At 41.5% G+C, this 26,788-nt stretch overlaps 1 protein-coding gene across 4 annotated transcripts in view; it reads right to left on the bottom strand.

The window, feature by feature from the left end:
- Nucleotides 1-26,788, bottom strand: part of LARP1 (La ribonucleoprotein 1, translational regulator) — a 341,591-nt gene that overhangs the window by 85,422 nt on the left and 229,381 nt on the right. For all 4 annotated transcript variants that reach the window (XM_053718702.1, XM_053718703.1, XM_053718704.1 and 1 more), the window contains one exon: nt 18,411-18,534. In XM_053718702.1, the coding sequence (XP_053574677.1) occupies nt 18,411-18,534 (124 nt within the window). The remainder of the gene's footprint in view (nt 1-18,410; nt 18,535-26,788) is intronic.

Below are 26,788 nucleotides of genomic sequence, written 5' to 3'. Positions count from 1 at the left end.
AGTAACTTTGCACAGCTATGCAAATAAACAATTAACCCCTTAATGGCAAAACAGGATTGAAAAAACGCCAAAACCGGTAAAAAAGACCTTCAGAACGATTTGTGGGGAAAAAACCTCCTTTACAGCCCTCAAACACAGCAGGAACCTCTAGAGAAGCAGTTGGATGTCTCTAAGGAAAAGAAACTGCGCAACTGAGGCGTGAAAATAGGCCCCTCCCACCTCACTCAATGTTTTGAGGCCTATTAGAAAAACACCTGAGTGTCTCTTAATTAACCATGTGGGTTAAAAAACCCTAACACAAGCCACAATGACCCCTTTAGTCCCTTCAAAACACGTTATAATTGCATCATTTACTGAACAAACAAAAACTTTTTATTTTTTTTTCCTAAAAGTGTCACCAGTAACAAATGAGCCCTTCAAGCAAGCTGAAATTCCTATCCAAGTGTCTGAATACAGCTTATCCTTCCCTCATGGGGATATTGCCAGCCTTTTCTAGAATAAACAGTCTGTCTAGAAAAATATAGACTGAACATACCGCATATGCAGCTTAGCATGCAAACCGTTCCCCCAACTGAAGTTTTCCTGTACTCTTCAGCCCTTGTGAGAACAGCAGTGGATCTTAGTTACAAAGTGCTAAGATCATAATCCTCCTTGCAGAAATCTTCATCTCTTTTCTGCCAGAGAGTAAATAGTATGCACCGGCACCATTTAAAATAACAAACTTTTGCTTGAGAAATAAAAAAACTAACATTTTTGTCACCACACTCGCTCTGAACTTCCTAGTTACTTAGAGTAGGCTAAGAGAATGACTGGGGGGTGGAGCTAAGGGGGAGCTATATAGACAGCTCTGCTGTGGGTGCTCTCTTTGCCACTTCCTGTAGGGGAGGAGAATATCCCACAAGTAAGGATGAATCCGTGGACTCGATTCATCTTACAAGAGAAATGAAGCATATTAGATAATGGAAGTAAACTAGAAAGTTGTTTAAAATTACATGCTCTTTCTAAATCATGAAAGAAAAAAATTGGGTTTCATGTCCCTTTAAGGATTCTATGGCAGCATTGTTTACAACAATGTATAGTGTAGCTACAAAAACTGCTGCTATAGAGTGCTAAAGACGTGTTTTCCTAGAAGCCTCCCTAGGTTTATAAGAGGACGGGAGAAAAAAGCAAAATGTATCAAAGTAAATCTGAAAGTTGTTTGAAAATTCAATGCTGGGTCCCTTTCAGTATAGGCAGTAGACAGTGTGGTTGCTAACAAATCTTAAAAGGACACTAAAGTGAAAATTAACCTTTCATGATTCAGAAAGAGCATGCAGTCATTTTATATGCACATTTTAAGTACCAGCATACTATGTGCACAAATTCACAGCGTATACCTATACTAGTCTGTGATTGGCTGATGGCCGTCACATTATATAGGGGGCCAGCAAATGGTGAAAAATTGTCTAAAAAAAACAAATTATGCTAACCTGATAATTTAATTTCCTTCTGTATGAGGAGAGTCCACGGCATAATTCCTTACTGTTGGGAAATACTAAACCCGGCCTCCAGGAGGAGGCAGACACCCCAGCCAAAGGCTTAAATACTCCCCCCTACTTCCCTCATATCCCAGTCATTCTGCCAAGGGAACAAGGAACAGTAGGAGAAATATCAGGGTATAAATGGTGCCGGAATAAGTTTTGGTCCGCCCATCGGAGTATAAGGGCAGGGGCCGTGGACTCTCCTCATACAGAAGGAAATGAAATTATCAGGTAAGCATAATTTATGTTTTCCTTCCTAATATGAGGAGAGTCCACGGCATCATTCCTTACTGTTGGGAAAACTATACCCAAGCTCTAGAGGACAAAGAATGATAACGAGAGGGGTAAAAGAAAGGCGGACCCTAATCTGAGGGCACCACAGCCTGCAAAACCTTTCTCCCAAAAGCTGCTGCTGCCGCCGAAGCAAAAACGTCAAATTTGTAAAACTTTGAAAAAGTATGTAAGGAGGACCAGGTAGCCGACTTACAAATCTTATCCTTAGAGGCCTCGTTCTTAAAGGCCCAACAGGAAGCCACCGCTCTAGTGGAATGAGCCGTAATTCTCTGAGGAGGTCTAAGTCCCACTGACTCGTAAACCAAGCGTATAACACTCCTCAACCAAAAAGATAAAGTCGTCTAAGAGGCCTTCAGACCCTTATGCTTCCCAGAGTAGATAAACAAGGAAGAAGTTTGTCTAAAATCCTTAGTAGCTTGAAGATAAAACTTCAAAGCTCGAACCACATCCAGATTATGATGTAAAAGTTCCTTCGAAGGAGGAGGATTAGGACATAAGGTAGGAACCACAATCTCCTGATTGATGTTACAATCAGACACCACCTTCGGAAGAAAAACCCAGAAAAACCCAAGCGGATACGTAAAACAGCCTTATCAGTGTGGAACACCAGATAAGGAGCCTCACAAGGCAGCCATTTCAGAAACTCTTGCGTGCCGACGTATTAGCCAATAGAAAAAACTTAATTTATGTAAGAACTTACCTGATAAATTCATTTCTTTCATATTGGCAAGAGTCCATGAGCTAGTGACATATGGGATATACAATCCTACCAGGAGGGGCAAAGTTTCCCAAACCTCAAAATGCCTATAAATACACCCCTCACCACACCCACAATTCAGTTTAACGAATAGCCAAGCAGTGGGGTGATAAAGAAAGGAGTAGAAAGCATCAACAAAGGAAATTTGGAAATAATTGTGCTTTATACAAAAAAAATCATAACCACCATAAAAAGGGTGGGCCTCATGGACTCTTGCCAATATGAAAGAAATGAATTTATCAGGTAAGTTCTTACATAAATTATGTTTTCTTTCATGTAATTGGCAAGAATCCATGAGCTAGTGACATATGGGATATCAATACCCAAGATGTGGATCTTCCACTCAAGAGTCACTAAAAAGGGAGGGAATAAAAATAAAAACAGCCATATTCCGCTGAAAAAATTAATCCACAAGCCAAAAAAACAGAATTTATGTTTACCTGATAAATTACTTTCTCCAACGGTGTGTCCGGTCCACGGCGTCATCCTTACTTGTGGGATATTCTCTTCCCCAACAGGAAATGGCAAAGAGCCCAGCAAAGCTGGTCACATGATCCCTCCTAGGCTCCGCCTACCCCAGTCATTCGACCGACGTTAAGGAGGAATATTTGCATAGGAGAAACCATATGGTACCGTGGTGACTGTAGTTAAAGAAAATAAATTATCAGACCTGATTAAAAAAACCAGGGCGGGCCGTGGACCGGACACACCGTTGGAGAAAGTAATTTATCAGGTAAACATAAATTCTGTTTTCTCCAACATAGGTGTGTCCGGTCCACGGCGTCATCCTTACTTGTGGGAACCAATACCAAAGCTTTAGGACACGGATGAAGGGAGGGAGCAAATCAGGTCACCTAAATGGAAGGCACCACGGCTTGCAAAACCTTTCTCCCAAAAATAGCCTCAGAAGAAGCAAAAGTATCAAACTTGTAAAATTTGGTAAAAGTGTGCAGTGAAGACCAAGTCGCTGCCCTACATATCTGATCAACAGAAGCCTCGTTCTTGAAGGCCCATGTGGAAGCCACAGCCCTAGTGGAATGAGCTGTGATTCTTTCGGGAGGCTGCCGTCCGGCAGTCTCGTAAGCCAATCTGATGATGCTTTTAATCCAAAAAGAGAGAGAGGTAGAAGTTGCTTTTTGACCTCTCCTTTTACCTGAATAAACAACAAACAAGGAAGATGTTTGTCTAAAATCCTTTGTAGCATCTAAATAGAATTTTAGAGCGCGAACAACATCCAAATTGTGCAACAAACGTTCCTTCTTTGAAACTGGTTTCGGACACAGAGAAGGTACGATAATCTCCTGGTTAATGTTTTTGTTAGAAACAACCTTTGGAAGAAAACCAGGTTTAGTACGTAAAACCACCTTATCTGCATGGAACACCAGATAAGGAGGAGAACACTGCAGAGCAGATAATTCTGAAACTCTTCTAGCAGAAGAAATTGCAACTAAAAACAAAACTTTCCAAGATAATAACTTAATATCAACGGAATGTAAGGGTTCAAACGGAACCCCCTGAAGAACTGAAAGAACTAAATTGAGACTCCAAGGAGGAGTCAAAGGTTTGTAAACAGGCTTGATTCTAACCAGAGCCTGAACAAAGGCTTGAACATCTGGCACAGCTGCCAGCTTTTTGTGAAGTAACACCGACAAGGCAGAAATCTGTCCCTTCAGGGAACTTGCAGATAATCCTTTTTCCAATCCTTCTTGAAGGAAGGATAGAATCCTAGGAATCTCAACCTTGTCCCAAGGGAATCCTTTAGATTCACACCAACAGATATATTTTTTCCAAATTTTGTGGTAAATCTTTCTAGTTACAGGCTTTCTGGCCTGAACAAGAGTATCGATAACAGAATCTGAGAATCCTCGCTTCGATAAAATCAAGCGTTCAATCTCCAAGCAGTCAGCTGGAGTGAAACCAGATTCGGATGTTCGAACGGACCCTGAACAAGAAGGTCTCGTCTCAAAGGTAGCTTCCAAGGTGGAGCCGATGACATATTCACCAGATCTGCATACCAAGTCCTGCGTGGCCACGCAGGAGCTATCAAGATCACCGACGCCCTCTCCTGATTGATCCTGGCTACCAGCCTGGGGATGAGAGGAAATGGCGGGAACACATAAGCTAGTTTGAAGGTCCAAGGTGCTACTAGTGCATCCACTAGAGCCGCCTTGGGATCCCTGGATCTGGCCCCGTAGCAAGGAACTTTGAAGTTCTGACGAGAGGCCATCAGATCCATGTCTGGAATGCCCCACAGGTGAGTGACTTGGGCAAAGATTTCCGGATGGAGTTCCCACTCCCCCGGATGCAATATCTGACGACTCAGAAAATCCGCTTCCCAATTTTCCACTCCTGGGATGTGGATAGCAGACAGGTGGCAGGAGTGAGACTCCGCCCATAGAATAATTTTGGTCACTTCTTCCATCGCTAGGGAACTCCTTGTTCCCCCCTGATGGTTGATGTACGCTACAGTTGTCATGTTGTCTGATTGAAACCGTATGAACTTGGTCCTCGCTAGCTGAGGCCAAGCCTTGAGAGCATTGAATATCGCTCTCAGTTCCAGAATATTTATCGGTAGAAGAGATTCTTCCCGAGACCAAAGACCCTGAGCTTTCAGGGATCCCCAGACCGCGCCCCAGCCCATCAGACTGGCGTCGGTCGTGACAATGACCCACTCTGGTCTGCGGAATGTCATCCCTTGTGACAGGTTGTCCAGGGACAGCCACCAACGGAGTGAGTCTCTGGTCCTCTGATTTACTTGTATCTTCGGAGACAAGTCTGTATAGTCCCCATTCCACTGACTGAGCATGCACAGTTGTAATGGTCTTAGATGAATGCGCGCAAAAGGAACTATGTCCATTGCCGCTACCATCAACCCGATCACTTCCATGCACTGAGCTATGGAAGGAAGAGGAACGGAATGAAGTATCCGACAAGAGTCTAGAAGTTTTGTTTTTCTGACCTCTGTCAGAAAAATCCTCATTTCTAAGGAGTCTATAATTGTTCCCAAGAAGGGAACCCTTGTTGACGGGGATAGGGAACTCTTTTCCACGTTCACTTTCCAACCGTGAGATCTGAGAAAGGCCAGGACGATGTCCGTGTGAGCCTTTGCTTGAGGAAGGGACGACGCTTGAATCAGAATGTCGTCCAAGTAAGGTACTACCGCAATGCCCCTTGGTCGTAGCACAGCTAGAAGGGACCCTAGTACCTTTGTGAAAATCCTTGGAGCAGTGGCTAATCCGAAAGGAAGCGCCACGAACTGGTAATGTTTGTCCAGGAATGCGAACCTTAGGAACCGATGATGTTCCTTGTGGATAGGAATATGTAGATACGCATCCTTTAAATCCACCGTGGTCATGAATTGACCTTCCTGGATGGAAGGAAGAATAGTTCGAATGGTTTCCATCTTGAACGATGGAACCTTGAGAAACTTGTTTAAGATCTTGAGATCTAAGATTGGTCTGAACGTTCCCTCTTTTTTGGGAACTATGAACAGATTGGAGTAGAACCCCATCCCTTGTTCTCTTAATGGAACAGGATGAATCACTCCCATTTTTAACAGGTCTTCTACACAATGTAAGAATGCCTGTCTTTTTATGTGGTCTGAGACCTGTGGAACCTCCCCCTTGGGGGAAGTCCCTTGAATTCCAGAAGATAACCTTGGGAGACTATTTCTAGCACCCAAGGATCCAGAACATCTCTTGCCCAAGCCTGAGCGAAGAGAGAGAGTCTGCCCCCCACCAGATCCGGTCCCGGATCGGGGGCCAACATTTCATGCTGTCTTGGTAGCAGTGGCAGGTTTCTTAGCCTGCTTTCCCTTGTTCCAGCCTTGCATTGGTCTCCAAGCTGGCTTGGCTTGAGAAGTATTACCCTCTTGCTTAGAGGACGTAGCACTTTGGGCTGGTCCGTTTTTACGAAAGGGACGAAAATTAGGTCTATTTTTTGCCTTGAAAGGCCGATCCTGAGGAAGGGCGTGGCCCTTACCCCCAGTGATATCAGAGATAATCTCTTTCAAGTCAGGGCCAAACAGCGTTTTCCCCTTGAAAGGAATGTTTAGTAGCTTGTTCTTGGAAGACGCATCAGCCGACCAAGATTTCAACCAAAGCGCTCTGCGCGCCACAATAGCAAACCCAGAATTCTTAGCCGCTAACCTAGCCAATTGCAAAGTGGCGTCTAGGGTGAAAGAATTAGCCAATTTGAGAGCATTGATTCTGTCCATAATCTCCTCATAAGGAGGAGAATCACTATCGAGCGTCTTTATCAGCTCATCGAACCAGAAACATGCGGCTGTAGCGACAGGGACAATGCATGAAATTGGTTGTAGAAGGTAACCCTGCTGAACAAACATCTTTTTAAGCAAACCTTCTAATTTTTTATCCATAGGATCTTTGAAAGCACAACTATCCTCTATGGGTATAGTGGTGCGTTTGTTTAAAGTGGAAACCGCTCCCTCGACCTTGGGGACTGTCTGCCATAAGTCCTTTCTGGGGTCGACCATAGGAAACAATTTTTTAAATATGGGGGGAGGGACGAAAGGAATACCGGGCCTTTCCCATTCTTTATTAACAATGTCCGCCACCCGCTTGGGTATAGGAAAAGCTTCTGGGAGCCCCGGCACCTCTAGGAACTTGTCCATTTTACATAGTTTCTCTGGGATGACCAACTTTTCACAATCATCCAGAGTGGATAATACCTCCTTAAGCAGAATGCGGAGATGTTCCAACTTAAATTTAAATGCAATCACATCAGGTTCAGCCTGTTGAGAAATGTTCCCTGAATCAGTAATTTCTCCCTCAGACAAAACCTCCCTGGCCCCATCAGACTGGGTTAGGGGCCCTTCAGAGATATTAATATCAGCGTCGTCATGCTCTTCAGTATCTAAAAAAGAGCAGCCACGCTTACGCTGACAAGGGTTCATTTTGGCTAAAATGTTTTTGACAGAATTATCCATTACAGCCGTTAATTGTTGCATAGTAAGGAGTATTGGCGCGCTAGATGTACTAGGGGCCTCCTGAGTGGGCAAGACTCGTGTAGACGAAGGAGGGAATGATGCAGTACCATGCTTACTCCCCTCACTTGAGGAATCATCTTGGGCATCATTGTCATTATCACATAAATCACATTTATTTAAATGAATAGGAATCCTGGCTTCCCCACATTCAGAACACAGTCTATCTGGTAGTTCAGACATGTTAAACAGGCATAAACTTGATAACAAAGTACAAAAACGTTTTAAAATAAAACCGTTACTGTCACTTTAAATTTTAAACTGAACACACTTTATTACTGCAATTGCGAAAAAACATGAAGGAATTGTTCAAAATTCACCAAATTTTCACCACAGTGTCTTAAAGCCTTAAAAGTATTGCACACCAAATTTGGAAGCTTTAACCCTTAAAATAACGGAACCGGAGCCGTTTTAAGCTTTAACCCCTTTACAGTCCCTGGTATCTGCTTTGCTGAGACCCAACCAAGCCCAAAGGGGAATACGATACCAAATGACGCCTTCAGAAAGTCTTTTCTAAGTATCAGGGCTCCTCTCACATGCGACTGCATGCCATGCCTCTCAAAAACAAGTGCGCCACACCGGCGCGAAAATGAGGCTCTGCTTAAGCTTTGGGAAAGCCCCTAAGGAATAAGGTGTCGAATACAGTGCCTGCCGATATTATTATATCAAAATACCCAGATAAAATGATTCCTCAAGGCTAAATATGTGTTAATAATGAATCGATTTAGCCCAGAAACAGTCTACAGTCTTAATAAGCCCTTGTGAAGCCCTTATTTATGATCGTAATAAACATGGCTTACCGGATCCCATAGGGAAAATGACAGCTTCCAGCATTACATCGTCTTGTTAGAATGTGTCATACCTCAAGCAGCAAGAGACTGCACACTGTTCCCCCAACTGAAGTTAATTGCTCTCAACAGTCCTGTGTGGAACAGCCATGGATTTTAGTTACGGTTGCTAAAATCATTTTCCTCATACAAACAGAAATCTTCATCTCTTTTCTGTTTCTGAGTAAATAGTACATACCAGCACTATTTCAAAATAAACTCTTGATTGAATAATAAAAACTACAGTTAAACACTAAAAAACTCTAAGCCATCTCCGTGGAGATGTTGCCTGTACAACGGCAAAGAGAATGACTGGGGTAGGCGGAGCCTAGGAGGGATCATGTGACCAGCTTTGCTGGGCTCTTTGCCATTTCCTGTTGGGGAAGAGAATATCCCACAAGTAAGGATGACGCCGTGGACCGGACACACCTATGTTGGAGAAAATAAGTTTTTCATTTTGAAAGAAAAAAACTTAAATCAAAAGCAGAAGAATCAAACTGAAACAGCTGCCTGAAGAACTTTTCTACCAAAAACTGCTTCTGAAGAAGCAAATACATCAAAACGGTAGAATTTAGTAAATGTATGCAAAGAGGACCAAGTTGCCGCTTTGCAAATCTGATCAACTGAAGCTTCATTCTTAAAAGCCCATGAAGTGGAGACTGATCTAGTAGAATGAGCTGTAATTCTCTTAGGCGGGGTCTGACCCGACTCCAAATAAGCTTGATGAATCAAAAGTTTCAACCAAGAAGCCAAGGAAATAGCAGAAGCCTTCTGAACTTTCCTAGGACCAGAAAATAAAACAAATAGACTGGAGGACTTCCTGAAATTTTTAGTAGCTTCCACATAATATAATAAAGCTCTTAGCACATCCAAATAATTTAAGGATCTCTCCAAAGAATTCTTAGGATTAGGACATAAGGAAGGAACAATTTCTCTACTAATGTTGTTAGAATTCACAACTTTAGGTAAAAATTTAAAATTAGTCCGCAAAACTTCCTTATCCTGATGAAAAATCAGAAAAGGAGACTCACAAAAAAGAGCAGATAACTCAGAAACTCTTCTAGCAGAAGAGATGGTCAAAAGAAACAACACTTTCCAAGAAAGTAGTTTAATGTCCAAAGAATGCATAGGTTCAAATGGAGGAGCCTGTAAAGCCTTCAGAACCAAATTAAGACTCAAAGGAGGAGAAATTGACTTGATGAGAGGCTTAATACGAATTAAAGCCTGTACAAAACAGTGAATATCAGGAAGTATAGCAATCTTTCTGTGAAATAAAACAGAAAGAGCAGAGATTTGTGTTTTCAAGGAACTTGCAGACAAACCCTTATCTAAACCATCCTGAAGAAACTGTAAATTTCTAGGAATTCTAAAAGAATGCCAAGAGAATTTATGAGAAGAACACCATGAAATGCAAGTCTTCCAAACTCTATAATAAATCTTTCTAGAGACAGATTTACGAGCTTGTAACATAGTATTAATCACTGAATCAGAGAAACCTCTATGACTTAGAACTAAGCGTTCAATTTCCACACCTTCAAATTTAATGATTTGAGATCCTGATGGAAAAATGGACCTTGAGATATAGGTCCGGCCATAACGGAAGTGGCCAAGGCGGGCAACTGGACATCCGAACCAGATCCGCATACCAAAACCTGTGTGGCCATGCTGGAGCCACCAGCAACACAAAAGACTGTTCCATGATGATTGGATAGATATCTGGGAAGTTTCTGGTTTAGATGAGAGGCCATGAGATCAATCTCTGGAAGACCCCACATCTGAGAAAACACATCTGGATGGAGAGACCACTCCCCTGGATGTAAAGTCTGGCGGCTGAGATAATCCGCCTCCCAATTGTCTACACTTGGGATATGCACCGCAGAGATTAGACAGGAGCTGGATTCCGCCCAAGCAAGTATCCGAGATACTTCTTTCATAGCCTGATGATTGACATAAGCCACAGTTGTGATATTGTCTGTCTAAAAACAAATGAACTGTTCTCTCTTTAGCAGAGGCCAGAACTGAAGAGCCCTGAGAATTGAACGGAGTTCCAAAATATTTATTGGTAATCTCGCCTCTTGAGATTTCCAAACCCCTTGTGCTGTCAGAGATCCCCAAACAGCTCCCCAACCTGAAAGACTCGCATCTGTTGAGATTACAGTCCAGGTTGGACGAACAAAAGAAGCTTCTTGAACTAAACGATGGTGATCTATCCACCATGTCAGAGTGTAGCATACATTGGGATTCAAGGATATTAATTGTGATATCTTTGTATAATCCCTGCACCATTGATTCCGCATACAAAGCTGTAGAGGTCTCATGTGAAAACGAGCAAAGGGGATCGCGTCCGATGCTGCAGTCATGAGACCTAAAACTTCCATGCACATAGCCACTGAAGGGAATGACTGAGACTGAAGGTGCTGGGATGCTGCGACCAATTTTAAACGTCTCTTGTCTGTTAGAGAGAGTCATGGACACTGAATCTATCTGGAAGCCTAAAAAGGTGACCCTTGTCTGAGGAATCAAGAAACTTTTTGGTAAATTGATCCTCCAACCATGTTTCCGAAGAAACAACACTAGTTGACTCGTGTGAGATTGTGCAGTACGTAACGACTGAGCTAGTACCACAATATCCTCCAAATAAGGACTCCAGGTCTGAAACACACTTCAGAAAAGCCTGAGCTTTTACTGGATTTACAGGGATGCGTGAGAGAAAAAATCTTCTCACAGGAGGTCTTACTCTGAATCTGGAATGAGGGCCGCACCTTCATGCGGACTTAGGGGCTGACTTTTGTTTCCTAAATGGCTTGGATTTATTCCAATTTGAGGAAGACTTCCAATTGGAAGCAGATTCCTTGGCGGGAGGATTGAGTTTTTGTTCCTTATTCTGACGAAAGGAACGAAAACAGTTAGAAGCCCTAGATTTACCCTTAGGTTTTTTATGCTGAGGCAAAAAAACTCCTTTTCCCCCAGTGATGGTTGAAATAATAGAATCCAACTGAGAACCAAATAAATTATTACCTTGGAAAGAAAGAGATAGTAATCTAGATTTAGATGTCATATCAGCATTCCAAGATTTAAGCCACAAAGCTCTTCTAGCTAATACAGCTAAAGACATGGATCTAACATCAATTTTGATAATATCAAAAATGGCATCACAAATAAAATGATTAGTATATTTCAGTAAGCGAATAACGCTAGATATGTCAGAATCCAATTCATGTTGCGCTAAATTTTCCAACCAGAAAGTTGATTCAGCCGCAACATCAGCCAAAGAAATAGCAGGTCTGAGAAGATGACCTGAATATAAATAGGCCTTCCTTAGATAAGATTCAAGCTTCTTATCTAAAGGATCCTTAAAGGAAGTGCTATCTTCCATAGGAATAGTGGTACGTTTAGCAAGAGTAGAAATAGCCCCATCAACTTTGGGGATCTTTTCCCAAAACTCTATAGATTTTGCTGGTAAAGGATACAATCTCTTAAACCTTGAAGAAGGAATAAAGGAAGTACCTGGCTTATTCCATTCCCTAGAAATCATATCAGAAATAGCCTCAGGAATGGGAAAAACACCTGGGGAAACCACAGGAGGTTTAAAAACAGCATTTAAACGTTTATTAGACTGAACGTCAATAGGACTGGTTACCTCAATATCCAAAGTAATTAACACTTCTTTTAATAAAGAACGCATATACTCTATTTTAAATAAATAAGTAGATTTGTCAGTGTCAATATCTGAGGAAGGATCTTCTGTTTCAGACAGATCCTCATCAGAAGAGGATGAATTATTATGTTGTTGGTCATTTGAAATTTCATCAGCTAAATGAGAAGTCTAAAGCCTTCTTAATAGAATCAGAAACAAATTCTTTAAAATTTACAGGTATATCATGCACATTAGAAGTTGAAGGAACTGCAACTGGCAATGTACTATTACTGATGGAAACACTATCTGCATGTAAAAGTTTATCATGACAACTATTACAAATGACATTCGGTGGAATAATTTCTACAATTTTACAACAAATGCACTTAGCTTTGGTAGAACCGATGTCAAGCAGTAATGTTCCAGCAGAAACTTCTGAGGCAGGATCAGATTGGGACATCTTGCACAATGTAAGATAAAAAACAACATATAAAGCAAAATTATCTATTTCCTTAAATGACAGTTTCAGGAATGGGAAAAAATGCAATAGCATAGGCCTCTGATAGCAAAAAGCAAGAGGCAAACATACAAGGGGTATTGAAATAATGAAAAGTTTGGCACCAAGTATGACGCACAACGTAACGTAAACTCTTTTTTTGCGCCAAAAATAACCGGAAATGACACACTTGCGTCACTAATGACGCCGCCGTGTGAAAGGTCTCGGCGTCACGTATCATGCCGGAAATGACGAAGTAGCGCCAAAAATTTCTCACGCCAAGAATGACGCAATAAAGTTTAGTATTTGACGCACCCGCGGGCCTAATACCCGCAATTGCAAGAAGTAGTCAATTGAAAAAAGACTAAACCCCAGGTAAGAAAAAAAATTCTTAAAAATTTTAACATTCCCCAAATATGAAACTGACAGTCTGCAGAAGGAAATACATGAACCTGACTCATGGCAAATGTAAGTACAATACATATATTTAGAACTTTATATAAATGCATAAAGTGCCAAACCATAGCTGAGAGTGTCTTAAGTAATGAAAACATACTTACCAAAAGACACCCATCCACATATAGCAGATAGCCAAACCAGTACTAAAACAGTTATTAGTAGAGGTAATGGTAAATTGAGAGTATATCGTCGATCTGAAAAGGGAGGTAGCAGATGAATCTCTATGACCGATAAAAGAGAACCTATGAAATAGACCCCCATTAGGGAAATCATCGTATTCAAATAAGTGATACTCCCTTCACGTCCCTCTGACATTCGCTGTACTCTGAGAGGAATCGGGCTTCAACAATGCTGAGAAGTGCATATCAACATAGAAATCTTAGCACAAACTTACTTCACCACCTCCATAGGAGGCAAAGTTTGTAAAACTGAATTGTGGGTGTGGTGAGGGGTGCATTTATAGGCATTTTGAGGTTTGGGAAACTTTGCCCCTCCTGGTAGGATTGTATATCCCATATGTCACTAGATCATGGACTCTTGCCAATTACATGAAAGAAAGAACCCTCCAGGACAACAACTTAATGTCAACTGAATGCATAGGCGCACACGGAGCCCGTTGCAAAAAATTAACAAGGTAACTTCCATGGAGGAAATGAGGACATCCCCACCAGACATGCGAACCACATCCTTCGCCGCCACGATGGAGCAATCAGTATCACTGATGCCTGCTCCTGCTCGATGTGGGCCGCTACACGAGGGAGAAGTGGTAACGGTGGAAAAATGTAAATTAGATTGAACCTCCAAGACACTGCTAATGCATCTGTTAGCTCCGCCTGAGGATCCCTGGACCGCGACATATCTGGGCAGCTTGGAATTGAGCTGGGATGCCATGAGATCTATCTCCAGTGTCCCCCATCTGTTGCAAATCTCTGCTAACACCTCGGGATGGAGAGACCATTCCTCCCGGATGAAAGGATGGTCTGCTGAAGAAATCCGCTTCCCAGTTGTCCACACCCGGAATGTGGATCGCTAACAGCAAGCAGTTGTGGGCCTTCGCCCACTCCAGATTCCGAGATACTTCCCTCATTGCTACGGAGCTCCTCATCACCCCCCCTGATGGTTGATGTAAGCCACAGAGGTTATGTTGTCTGATTGGAAACTGATAAACTGGAATGAACCCAGAAGAGACCAAGCCTTCAGAGCATTGAAGATCGCTCGAAGTTCCAAAATTTTGATCAGGAGGGGGGATATTCCTGTCGATTCCACAGGCCCTGTACCTTCCTGGCAACACAAACAGATCCCCATCCTGAGAGACTTGCGTCCGTAGTCACCCCAGGATGGTCTCAAGAAGAATGTCCCTTGGGACAGGTGATCTGGACAGAGGCACCAGGAGAGCGATTCTCTCGACCGGTTGTTCAGAGAAATCTGTTGAGACAGATCCAAATGTTCGCCGTTCCACTGTCACAGCATGCACAGCTGAAGTGGTCTGAGATGGAATCTGGCAAAAGGAATGATGTCCATGCTGGACACCATGAGACCAATCTCCCCCCATACACCGAGCTACAGAGGGCCTTAAGGAGGTCTGGATGGCAAGACAAGAGGAAGTTAGCTTGTGACGTCTCTGGTCTGTAAGAAATATCCTCATGGATATGGAGTCTATTATAGTACCCAGGGATTCCACCCTGGTACTGGGAATAAGAGAACTCTTTCTAAGTTTATCTTTCATCTATGAGATCGAAGAAGAGATAGAAGGGCTTTCGAATGGTCCTCTGTCAGACGACAGGATGGTGCTTGAACCAGAATATTTTCCAAGTATGGCGCTACTGTTATACCTCTGATTCTGACCACTGCAAGCAGAGCCCCTAGAACCTTTGTAAAAACTCTTGGAGCAGTAACTAGACCAAACGGAAGTGCAATAAACGGGCAGTCCTGGTACAGGAATGCAAATCTTAGGAACTTGTTGAAGCACTTTAGGTCCAGAATCGGGTGGAAAGTTCCCTCCTTCTTTGGGACCACAAAAAGGTTTGAATAGTATTCCAGACCTCTTCTGTAAAAGGTACCGGGACAATGATTCCCAGGTAGGAGATCCCTCACGCACCCCAGAAAGGCTTCTCTCTTTTCAGGCCTTGAAGACAGGTTTGACAAGAGGAATCTGCCCCTGGGTGGATGAGACTTGAAACCTATAATGTATCCCTGAGCAATGACCTCCAGGACCCATGGTTCTTAAACGTCCCCAAACCAAGTGCCCGAAGATCGGGGGTCGCCCCTTCATGCCGACTGTCTCGGCGGGCTTCTTGCTCTACTTTGAGTGAGCAGGCTTCCAAGTCCCCTTGGATGGCTCGGGCTTTGCAGAGGGCTGCAGACGTTGGGATTTATCCGAACGAAAGGAGCGAAAATTAGGACCTTGTCCCTTAGGTTTGTCGTCCTTATGCGGTAAAAAGGCACCTTTGCCTTCAGTAACCATGCAGATAATTGAGCCCAGGCCTGGAACAAATAGAATCTTTCCTTTAAGTGAGAGGGAAAGAAGAATAGACTTTGAAGTCATATCCGCAGACCAGGACTTCAGCCAGAGTGCCCTACAGGCTTGAACAGAAAAACCTGAAGCATTGGCATTCAGGCGAATAATTTGCATATTTGCATCATAAATAAAAGGATTAGCCAACCTTAAGGCCTTAATTCTTTCCTGGATCACGTCAAGGGGACCCTCCACCATGATCAACTCAGATAAGGAGCCGCACCAGTAGGTAGCTGCTCCAGCAACCGCAGCAACAGCCGCTGCAGGTGGAAACAAATACCCCGTATGTTGAAACATCCTTCTTAACAGAGTTTCTATTTTCTTATCCATGAGCTCTTTAAAAGATGAACTATCATCAAGTGGGATAGTAGTGCGTTTAGCAAGCGTGGAGATAGCGCCATCCACCTTAGGGATGGAGCCCCACAACACCAATTGAGAGTCCGGGACCAGGAACAATATTTTAAAGGAAGAAGGAGAAAATGAATAACTAATTCTTTCCCATACATTCTTAATAATGTTAGCCACCTTTATGGTAACTGGAAAAGTTTATGGTACAACCCTGTCCTCGTAGACTATCTAATTTAGGAATCAAAAGGTTCCTCAGGCAATTTGGTCTCTGGAACCTCTAACGTAGCCAAAACTTCCTTCAACAGAAAGCGTAAATGCTCAATCCTAAATCTCAAGTCTGATTCCTCTGCAGCTGGAGGCCTAGAGGCAGCAGACTCCGACCAAAAAAGAGCATCTTTTGAAGTATCAGAGGCGCCTTCATCATCGGATAATCTTGTATTAGATAAATTCAATAAGCTAGTAGATGACCCCTGGGAAGGAAAGCAATATTTAACCTTTCAATTGCGCTTAGCAAGGCGAGGTAAAGCACTGCCGTTTGTAAATGCTCAGTAAAGTCTGGTGGTAAAAGGGTCCCTCCAGATGGAGGATTAGGAGTGCTATGGGAAGCTGCATGTGTATTAGAAGATGACTGTAGGGTGTGCACCTCACAGGATGGAGACTCCTCAATGGTGGACGGCTCAGTGGTATCAAACATATTAACTTTCTTTGACATAATTACTTTATCAAGGCATGTGGAACATAATTGAGCAGGCGGGTAATACCGCGGCCTCCTCACAATATAGACAGGTATTAGATTTAGGTAAAGAGGGAGTACCCTCTAACGCATCAGAATCCTTCATAGCATGCGCTTATAAAGGAGACTATAGATAATAGGATAAAACGGCACCTTTATACCCCCAGTGACTGGGGCACTCACCACCTCCTATGACCCAGGCCAAACAGAAAAAAAATGCTTCTTCTCCGGTAAACCGCACAGTCAGGAAAGAGGAAATCAGTGTAACCACACACGGTCACATGGTGCACAATGCAGGACCTCCCCTGCTATAGGAAAAGAGTGCGCCAAGACTTTCAGGCTGCGCACCTTCCAAAAACAAAAGTAAAACCTGTACGTTCCAACATCTGCCTGAGCCACATCTCACACGTCACAGCATAATCATAGTAAAATAAAATTATGTGATTAATCCCCCCATGTTCAATAATCCCCCCCCCCCCCGAGATATTAACCCTTGATTCCAAACAGATAAAAGGAGCCACACTGTGACCCTGTCTTCTTGCATTATCATATGTGTATAAAAAAATTAAACAATCTTATCAGAATCTATGCAGTGGAACAGAAACACAGCTTCTCAAGTTTGACAGTCCTGACATGGACTTGAGTGATGGAAGCAGGGAGTGAAACTCGTCAACACTGATTGCTTAGGAGCTGTTAATACAAGTCTGGATGGGTTCGCAGAAAGACTCTCCCTGCATCTCCAGACCCCAACATTCGTCAATGCTCTCACTGAGAGGCTGACAAGACTACTTAAAACTCCAGTCCCATTTCGAAGGATAGATACCCTTCATAAGGAACTACTCCGAATCTTCTGACACTTCTCTGCCAACCTCCTGTGATGAAAAGCAAAGAATGACTGGGATATGAGGGAAGTAGGGGGAGTATTTAAGCCTTTGGCTGGGGTGTTTTTGCTTCCTCCTGGTGGCCAGGTTCAGTATTTCCCAACAGTAAGGAATGATGCCATGGACTCTCCTCATATTAAGAAGGAAATCTGTCTTATAATTATTATGCAATTCAGTATTTAATGGCTCTTTAAAGGATCACTAGAGTGTGTCTGTGTATATACACAAATATACACCTCCATGAACGAGGCAAAGAACTACTGGGAGAGTAGGGGAAGTGGGCGGGATATTTCAATGCTCTGAGGTGCCTTTACCTCCTCCTGGTGGCCAGGTAAAGTATTTCGCATAGGCTATGAATGGAATCTGTGAACTCTTACTGCCATTAGAAAGAAAATAGAATGCAACACTGAATTTGAAATGAGCAGAACATTTTTTTTCAGGAATTAAGATGCCAATTTAAAAAGTGATGCAGCATACTTTGGTTGCAGTCTCTTTAGGGAGTGTAGAATGAATGCAATTTTCAGAGGTATTTGCCACCAAAATTTATATTAATTAAAATGGTTGGTCAAATGAACAGAATGTGATAGGAATAATAACTACTCTATGTCCCCTAGTACTTAAAAGGGACACTAACGTCTAAATTAAATTGTCTTGATTCAGATAGTGGATGCAATTTTAAGAGATTACAAAATTACTTCCATTATGAAATCTTTTCATATGCACACAGAGGCAAGAGTTCAGTGTATACGCATATGAGTCTGATTGACGCAGTGGCCGTCTTGTACTGTATTTAATGGCCCATTCATTGATACAAAGACTACGATTTTGCTGCAAAACACATATGCGGCTGACTAATTTTTGGTCACACCACTGGGTCTCTAATTTATTGGAGATTCGGTGTTGAGTTTTACAACCATATAGATCAAAATCATGCTTACCATGTTGAAACCTTGGAGGACCTGGAGGAACTTCCTGATTTGGATCGACAGGGGGCTCTGGAGTCAAGGTGACGAACTGCTCTCTGCTGATCATGTTCACCTTTTTAAAGTTTTCAACCTCTTGCTGAGGAGAAAAAAAAAAAAAAAAAGAGAAAAAAATAAATACGTACTAAACACATGGACGTCTAAGGCAAAAAGACTAATTGGTTACTGTAAGAACAAAATAGGTATTGTGTTTCTGTAGCTTTACAGAAAAGTGAAACATCAAAAAAGCAAGGATTTACCATCAGTGAAAAAATAAAAGTAAAAAAAATAAATAAAAAAAGTGATAATGTGCCTGTATTTCACCACGGCTTCACTGCTAAGCTTAGCGGCTCTGGCGACCCACGGCTTCACTGCTAAGCTTAGCGGCTCTGGCGACCCACGGCACTGCTCCTTTTTTCAATCAGTAGACATATCCACCTCTTAGCCAACAGCCGTGGGCCACCAGAGGGCTTGCTCTCACTCCAAATGATTAATTAAAAAGTTACTGAATAAGGTAAATGCATCATAACTATATATAACAGAGTTATAATTATTCAGTTGAAGCGGTTTTGATGGCTAATACGCTGAGCTTTGGGTGTATATTTTCTTCTACCAGTGAAAGAATTTTTTTTTTTTTAAATAAAAAGCAGACATGCCAGTAGAATCCAAAGTAAAATACTAGCCTATCAGCAATGGATAAATTGCAACCTTTATATGCTTTTCTGACTGCCACCATGTACAATTCTTGACAATACTTACCCATCAGAACAGAATGTGTTTATTTTACCCCACACCATTCCCTTTGTACCATTTAATCCACACTACATGGCAGTAGTATGGGATGAAAATTAAAAGGACATGAAGGGCAATTTTTTTCAGCAATGCAGACCAGTAGAGTGTGAGAAAATGCGCAAATACCTTCTTGTTTCGCTCTCGTCTCATTATTGGTTCCTGAGTTTACTCTCTTTGATATTGCATCACATGCGCTATTTCATTGCAGTTGTGATACGCTATGGCTATGCCAGCTACCCCTTGATCATGTGCCCAGAGTGGAATTTATGGTAGTGAAGAGGCTCAGCGAGCGCAGCAGTAATGTAAGTAAGGAGCGCAGTAATAACTCACACAAACTACAGCATATTTTCAGTAAAGCCTGTGAATCTGGATCATAGGCACATACTTTAGTTACTTCCTTTCATATCATTGCTAAATAACAAGAGATGACACTTGCAAGTGTGTCCTTATACTGCTTTTTCCATGCTCTAATAAATTTATATTTTATTCTTTTGCAATCCATGCTCTGCATATTTTGTATTTTTTAACTATATGTATCCCAGATTGGGGGGTCAGCAGTGGTAAGCCAGATTTCATCAGGAGAATTAACTGTAAAGCTGTACACATTTTTTTTCTTTCCACGAAGTGCTTAAATTTGGATATGGATTACCTACATTTCCCAGGTTTGCAAGAAACACATTGTTTGGATTACTTTCGGCTAGATGGGCAGTGTGTGAAAGAATACTAGCACTTTGTTAGCATGTGGTGAAGGAGCCATTTAGACCACTCTAATAATGCCCGCAGCAAGGAAGTAGCAGGAAACAACTGATCTTCGTAGAAACTATTTTCCAAGGTACGCAGAGGGGGGAGTAAATGTTCACTTACTCATAACAACATATTTGACTTTGTGATGAGGGGACCTAGTTGTGGTTAGTTTGAATATATTGTACATTTGTGTTCCTGCGTCCTGTTAAAGTAAGCATGGAAAACATAGTACCCTTTTCACTCAGAGCTCTCTCTGAATTAAATCGCATACAACCTTGAATGGGTGAATTGTTCTCATACAAAAACGGGGGGGGGGGGGGGGTGTCTTGTGTACTCTCACCACCATAAAGGAAAGGAATTTATCATCAGGTAGGCATAAATTATGTTCTCTTTTATACAGGTGGTGAGAGTCCACAATCCTTACTCATGGAAACTAATATCCAAGCTGTGGAAATCTATGAGTAAAAGCCAAAGGAAGGTTAAAAAAAAAAATAATAATAAAAAAAAACCAAAAAAAAAAACTTAGCACTGAGAAAAGAATAAATCCACTCAAAAAGGATGAGCTTACAAACACCAGGTTAAGATTCCATGAGGACAAAAAGGCTTAACAGGTTTAATTCGGACCAGAGCATGAACAAAACAATGAATATCACGAAGACAAGCAATCTTTCTGTGAAACAATACTGAAAGAGCAGAAATCTATCCTTTCTGGGAACTGGCAGACAAACCTTTAGCTAAACCATTTTGCAAAAAAGGAAGGATCCTAGGAATTCTAAAAGAATGCCAGGAAAAAACATGATCTATACACCAGAAAATGTATTTTTTCCAAACCTTGTGATAAATCTTCTTAGAGATAGACTTACAAGCCTGAATCAGAGTTTCAATAACAGAATCTGAGAAACCTCTGTTTCAGAACTAAGCATTCAATTTCCATGCCATCAAGTTTAGAGACTTTAGATCCGGATGGAAGAAAGGAACTTCAGACAGAAGGTCTGATCGCAGAGGGAGAGGCCAAGGAGGGCAACTGGACATCTAGACCAGAACCGCATACCAAATCTTTGAGGCCACACTGAATTGTAAAATGAAGGTAAGCATCCTTTATATCTATTGTGGACATAAAATTGACCTTGCTGAATATAAGGCAGATTAGTCCCGACAGTTTCCATTCAGAAAGATGGAACACTGAGAATTTTTTTTAGAGTCTTTGGATCCAAAACTGGTCTGAAAGTGCCTTCCTTTTATGAAACAATGAGAGATTTGAATAAAATCCCATCCCCTGTTCCTGCAAAAGAACTAGTACAAATCACTCATTTCTTCCAGATCTGAGACAAATTGACGAAAAGCCTGAACTTTTACAGGATTCCTTGGAACATTAAACAGAAAAAAACCTTCCTCTGGGAGGCCTTGTTCTGAATCGAATCCGATATCCCTGAGAAAAAAAATATTCGGAACCCATGGATCTGGGACAGAAACCAAGCCTCCTGAAAAAAAAAGACTTAATCTGCCCACTACCAGGACTACTGGATGTGGGGCCGCACCTTCAAGCAGTCTTGGAGGCAAAGACAGATTTCAAATTCTCATCTTCCATCATCTACCTATGGTACACACAAGTCTCAAACAGATCAAGGGCAGGCCAATTGTTATCAGGTATTGGTTCCCTGTTAGAGAAATTATCCACCTGGGTTGACTCAATTTTACAACTCTTGGTCCAAATAATTCCAAGCTATTTGAGAGCTACTAAGCATCCCTTTAAGATATAATTTAATGTGGCCAATAGTAGACGTAGTAGATCTTTATTCTGCTATCCCACATAGTTGGGGTTTGGAAGCAGTTTTTTTTCTGGATAAATATACCAATTATGTGGTTAATTTTAACCGCTAAATGCAGTAGAATTGCATAATTAAAAAGTACATAAAAAATGCACTAACACCTACTTTCAAATAAGCAGTTGCTTTTTTCTGGCAAATTACATTTTTCGCCCATTTTCCAGTCTGACTGTATCCTGCGACAGACATCAACCAATCACAGACTAGTATACCTATACCCTTTGAGCTTGTGCACATGCTCATTCGGAGTTTGTTCCCCAGAAAGTGTGAATATAAAAAGACTGCAACATTTGATAATGGAAGTAAATTGGAAAGTCTCTTAAAACTGCATGCTCTGTGTCATGAAAGTTTATTTTGACTTGAGTGTCCATTTAAGGATTACATCATAAGGATAATCTACTTCCTGCTTAGTCATAATTATTTTCTCTTTGATGGTTGATTTTATCTCCAGAAAATTGGGACAGCAATGGGGGCTAAATTATACCAAACTTTTTATGGGTTGGTGGGAGCTGTCCCACGTTTTTGCAGATAACTTTTTGAACAGTATTAATTTTTATTGTCACTTTATAGACTATTTACTGCTCTTTTGGAAGGGACCTAGATAGCACAAGTGAATGATTTTACCTGAATATAGGTTTATTAGTTTACATTCACTAGTAATTTGGATGAGATCACTTATTTGGATGTGGTGCTTAAAGGGACACTAAATCCAATTTTTTTCTTTAACCCCTTAATGACCGGACCATTTTTCAATTTTCTTACCCTTAAAGGGCCACTAAACCCAAAATCTTTCTTTCATGATTCAGATAGAGAATAGAAATTTAAAGGGACAGTATACACTCATTTTCATATAACTGCATGTAATAGACACTACTATAAAGAATAAGATGCACGGATACTGATATAAAAATCCAGTATAAAACTGTTTAAAAACTTACTTAGAAGCTGTCAGTTTGGCTCTGTTGAAAAGGTAGCTGGAAAGCCCACTGCAAGTGGCAAATAAGACACTCCCCCCTCCCCCTTCTTTTGCATATGAAAAGACCCTTTACACAAACAGGAGCAAGCTGGAGAAGGTAGCTGATGGTATTCACATAAAACTTTGGGGCTTGGTTAGGAGTCTGAAAATCAGAGCAATGTTATTTAAAAATAAGCAAAACTATACATTTATTTAAAAAAACAACTTTATGGGCTATATAAATAGATCATCTACAAAACATTTATGCAAAGAAAAAATGTGTATAATGTCCCTTTAAACAACATAACAATTTACTTCCATTATTTATTTTGCTTCATTTTTTAGATATCCTTAGTTGAAGAAAAAGCAATGCACATAATGAGCCAATCACACGAGGCTTCTATGTGCAGCAACCAATCAGCAGCTAGTTAGCATATCTAGATATGCTTTTCATCAAAGAATATCAAGAGAATAAAACAAATTAGATAATATAAGTAAATTAGAAAGATGTTTAAAATTGCATTCTCTTTCTAAATCATAAAAGAAAAAATGTGGGTGGCATGTCCCTTTAATGACAATGGCTATTTTATTTCTGCAGTGTTTGTTTTTAGCTGTAATTTTCCTCTTACTCATTTACTGTACCCACACATATTATATACCGTTTTTCTCGCCATTAAATGGACTTTCTAAAGATACCATTATTTTCATCATGTCTTATAATTTACTAAAAAAATTTTTTTATAAAATATGAGGAAAAAATGGAAAAAAACACACTTTTTCTAACTTTGACCCCCAAAATATGTTACACATCTACAATCACCAAAAAACACCCATGCTAAATAGTTTCTAAATTTTGTCCTGAGTTTAGAAATACCCAATGTTTACACGTTCTTTGCTTTTTTTGCAATTTATGGGGCAATAAATACAAGTAGCACTTTGCTATTTCCAAACCACTTTTTTTCAAAATTAGCGCTAGTTACATTGGAACCCTGATATCTGTCAGGAATACCTGAATATCCCTTGACATGTATATATTTTTTTTTAGAAGACAACCCAAAGTATTGATCTAGGCCCATTTTGGTATATTTCATTCCACCATTTCACCGCCAAATGCGATAAAAAAAAAAAGTTCACTTTTTCACAAAATTTGTCACAAACTTTAGGTTTCCCACTGAAATTATTTACAAAAATCTTCTGCAATTATGGCACAAATGGTTGTAAATGCTTCTCTGTGATCCCCTTTTTTCAGAAATAACAGACTTATATGGCTTTGGGGTTGCTTTTTGGTAATTAGAAGGCCGCTAAATGCCGCTGCGCACCACACGTGTTTTATGCCCAGGAGTGAAGGGGTTAATTAGGGAGCTTGTAGGGTTAATTTTAGCTTTAGTGTAGTGTAGTAGACAACCCCAAGTATTGATCTAGGCCTATTTTGGTATATTTTATGCCACCATTTCACTGCCAAATGCGAGCAAATAAAAAAACAGAATTTATGCTTACCTGATAAATTACTTTCTCCAACGGTGTGTCCGGTCCACGGCGTCATCCTTACTTGTGGGATATTCTCCTCCCCAACAGGAAATGGCAAAGAGCCCAGCAAAGCTGGCCATATAGTCCCTCCCAGGCTCCGCCTACCCCAGTCATTCGACCGACGGACAGGAGGAAATATATATAGGAGAAACCATATGGTAACGTGGTGACTGTAGTTAGAGAAAATAATTCATCAGACCTGATTAAAAAACCAGGGCGGGCCGTGGACCGGACACACCGTTGGAGAAAGTAATTTATCAGGTAAGCATAAATTCTGTTTTCTCCAACATAGGTGTGTCCGGTCCACGGCGTCATCCTTACTTGTGGGAACCAATACCAAAGCTTTAAGACACGGATGAAGGGAGGGAGCAAATCAGGTCACCTAAACGGAAGGCACCACGGCTTGCAAAACCTTTCTCCCAAAAATAGCCTCAGAAGAAGCAAAAGTATAACATTTGTAAAATTTGGCAAAAGAGTGCAGTGAAGACCAAGTCGCTGCCTTACATATCTGGTCAACAGGAGCCTCGTTCTTGAAGGCCCATGTAGAAGCCACAGCCCTAGTGGAGTGAGCTGTGATACTTTCAGGAGGCTGCCGTCCGGCAGTCTCAAAAGCCAATCTGATAATGCTTTTAAGCCAAAAGGAAAGAGAGGTAGAAGTTGCTTTTTTACCTCTCCTTTTACCAGAATAAACAACAAACGAAGAAGATGTTTGTCTGAAATCTTCAGTAACCTCTAAATAGAATTTTAGAGCACGGACTACGTCCAAATTGTGTAACAAACGTTCCTTCTTTGAAACTGGATTCGGACACAAAGAAGGTACAACTATCTCCTGGTTAATATTTTTGTTGGAAACAACCTTCGGAAGAAAAACAGGCTCAGTACGCAAAACCACCTTATCTGCATGGACCAGATAGGGCGGAGAACACTGCAGAGCAGTTAACTCAGAAACTCTTCTAGCAGAAGAAATTGCAACCAAAAAACAAAACTTTCCACGATAATAACTTAATATCTACGGAATGTAAGGGTTCAAACGGAACCCCTTGAAGAACTGAAAGAACTAGATTAAGACTCCAGGGAGGAGTCAAAGGTCTGTAAACAGGCTTGATTCTAACCAGAGCCTGAACAAACGCTTAAACGTCTGGCACAGCTGCCAGCCTTTTGTGAAGTAAAACAGATAAAGCAGAGATCTGTCCCTTCAGAGAACTTGCAGATAATCCTTTCTCCAAACCTTCTTGTAGAAAGGAAAGAATCTTAGGAATTTTTATCTTGTTCCATGGGAATCCTTTAGATTCACACCAACAGATATATTTTTTCCATATTTTATGGTAAATTTTTCTAGTTACAGGCTTTCTAGCCTGAATCAGAGTATCTATTACAGAATCTGAAAACCCACGCTTTGATAGAATCAAGCGTTCAATCTCCAAGCAGTCAGTTGGAGGGAAACCAGATTCGGATGTTCGAATGGACCCTGAACAAGAAGGTCCTGTCTCAAAGGTAGCTTCGATGGTGGAGCCGATGACATAGTCACCAGGTCTGCATACCAAGTCCTACGTGGCCACGCAGGAACTATCAAGATCACCGAAGCCCTCTCCTGATTGATCCTGGCTACCAGCCTGGGAATGAGAGGAAACGGTGGGAATACATAAGCTAGGTTAAAGGTCCAAGGTGCTACTATTGTATCCACTAGAGTCGCCTTGGGATCCCTGGATTTGGACCCGTAACAAGGGACCTTGAAGTTCTGACGAGAGGCCATCAGATCCATGTCTGGAATGCCCCATAATTGAGTTATTTGGGCAAAGATTTCCGGATGGAGTTCCCACTCCCCCGGATGCTCCTCCATCACCAGGGAACTCCTTGTTCCCCCCTGATGGTTGATATATGCAACAGTCGTCATGTTGTCTGATTGACACCTTATGAATTTGGCCTTTGCTAGTCGAGGCCAAGCCGTGAGAGCATTGAATATCGCTCTCAGTTCCAGAATGTTTATCGGGAGAAGAGAGTCTTCCCGAGACCATAGACCCTGAGCTTTCAGGGGTTCCCAGACCGCGCCCCAGCCCACCAGACTGGCGTCGGTCGTGACAATGACCCACTCTGGTCTGCGGAAGCTCATTCCCTGTGACAGGTTGTCCAGGGTCAGCCACCAACGGAGTGAATCTCTGGTCCTTTGATCTACTTGGATCGTCGGAGACAAGGCTGTATAATCCCCATTCCACTGTCTGAGCATGCACAGTTGTAATGGTCTTAGATGAATTCGTGCAAAAGGAACTATGTCCATTGCCGCAACCATCAAACCTATTACTTCCATGCACTGCGCTATGGAAGGAAGAAGAACAGAATGAAGTACCTGACAAGAGCTTAGAAGTTTGATTTTCTGGCCTCTGTCAGAAAAATCTTCATTTCTAAGGAAACTATTATTGTTCCCAAGAAGGGAACTCTTGTTGACGGGGACAGAGAACTTTTTTCTATGTTCACTTTCCACCTGTGAGATCTGAGAAAGGCTAGGACAATGT

Source organism: Bombina bombina, chromosome 6, assembly GCF_027579735.1.
Source record: "Bombina bombina isolate aBomBom1 chromosome 6, aBomBom1.pri, whole genome shotgun sequence".
Taxonomy (NCBI): Eukaryota; Metazoa; Chordata; class Amphibia; order Anura; family Bombinatoridae; genus Bombina; species Bombina bombina.
The sequence above is the reverse complement of the archived record's forward strand: the minus strand, read 5'-3'. Positions and strand labels throughout refer to the sequence as shown.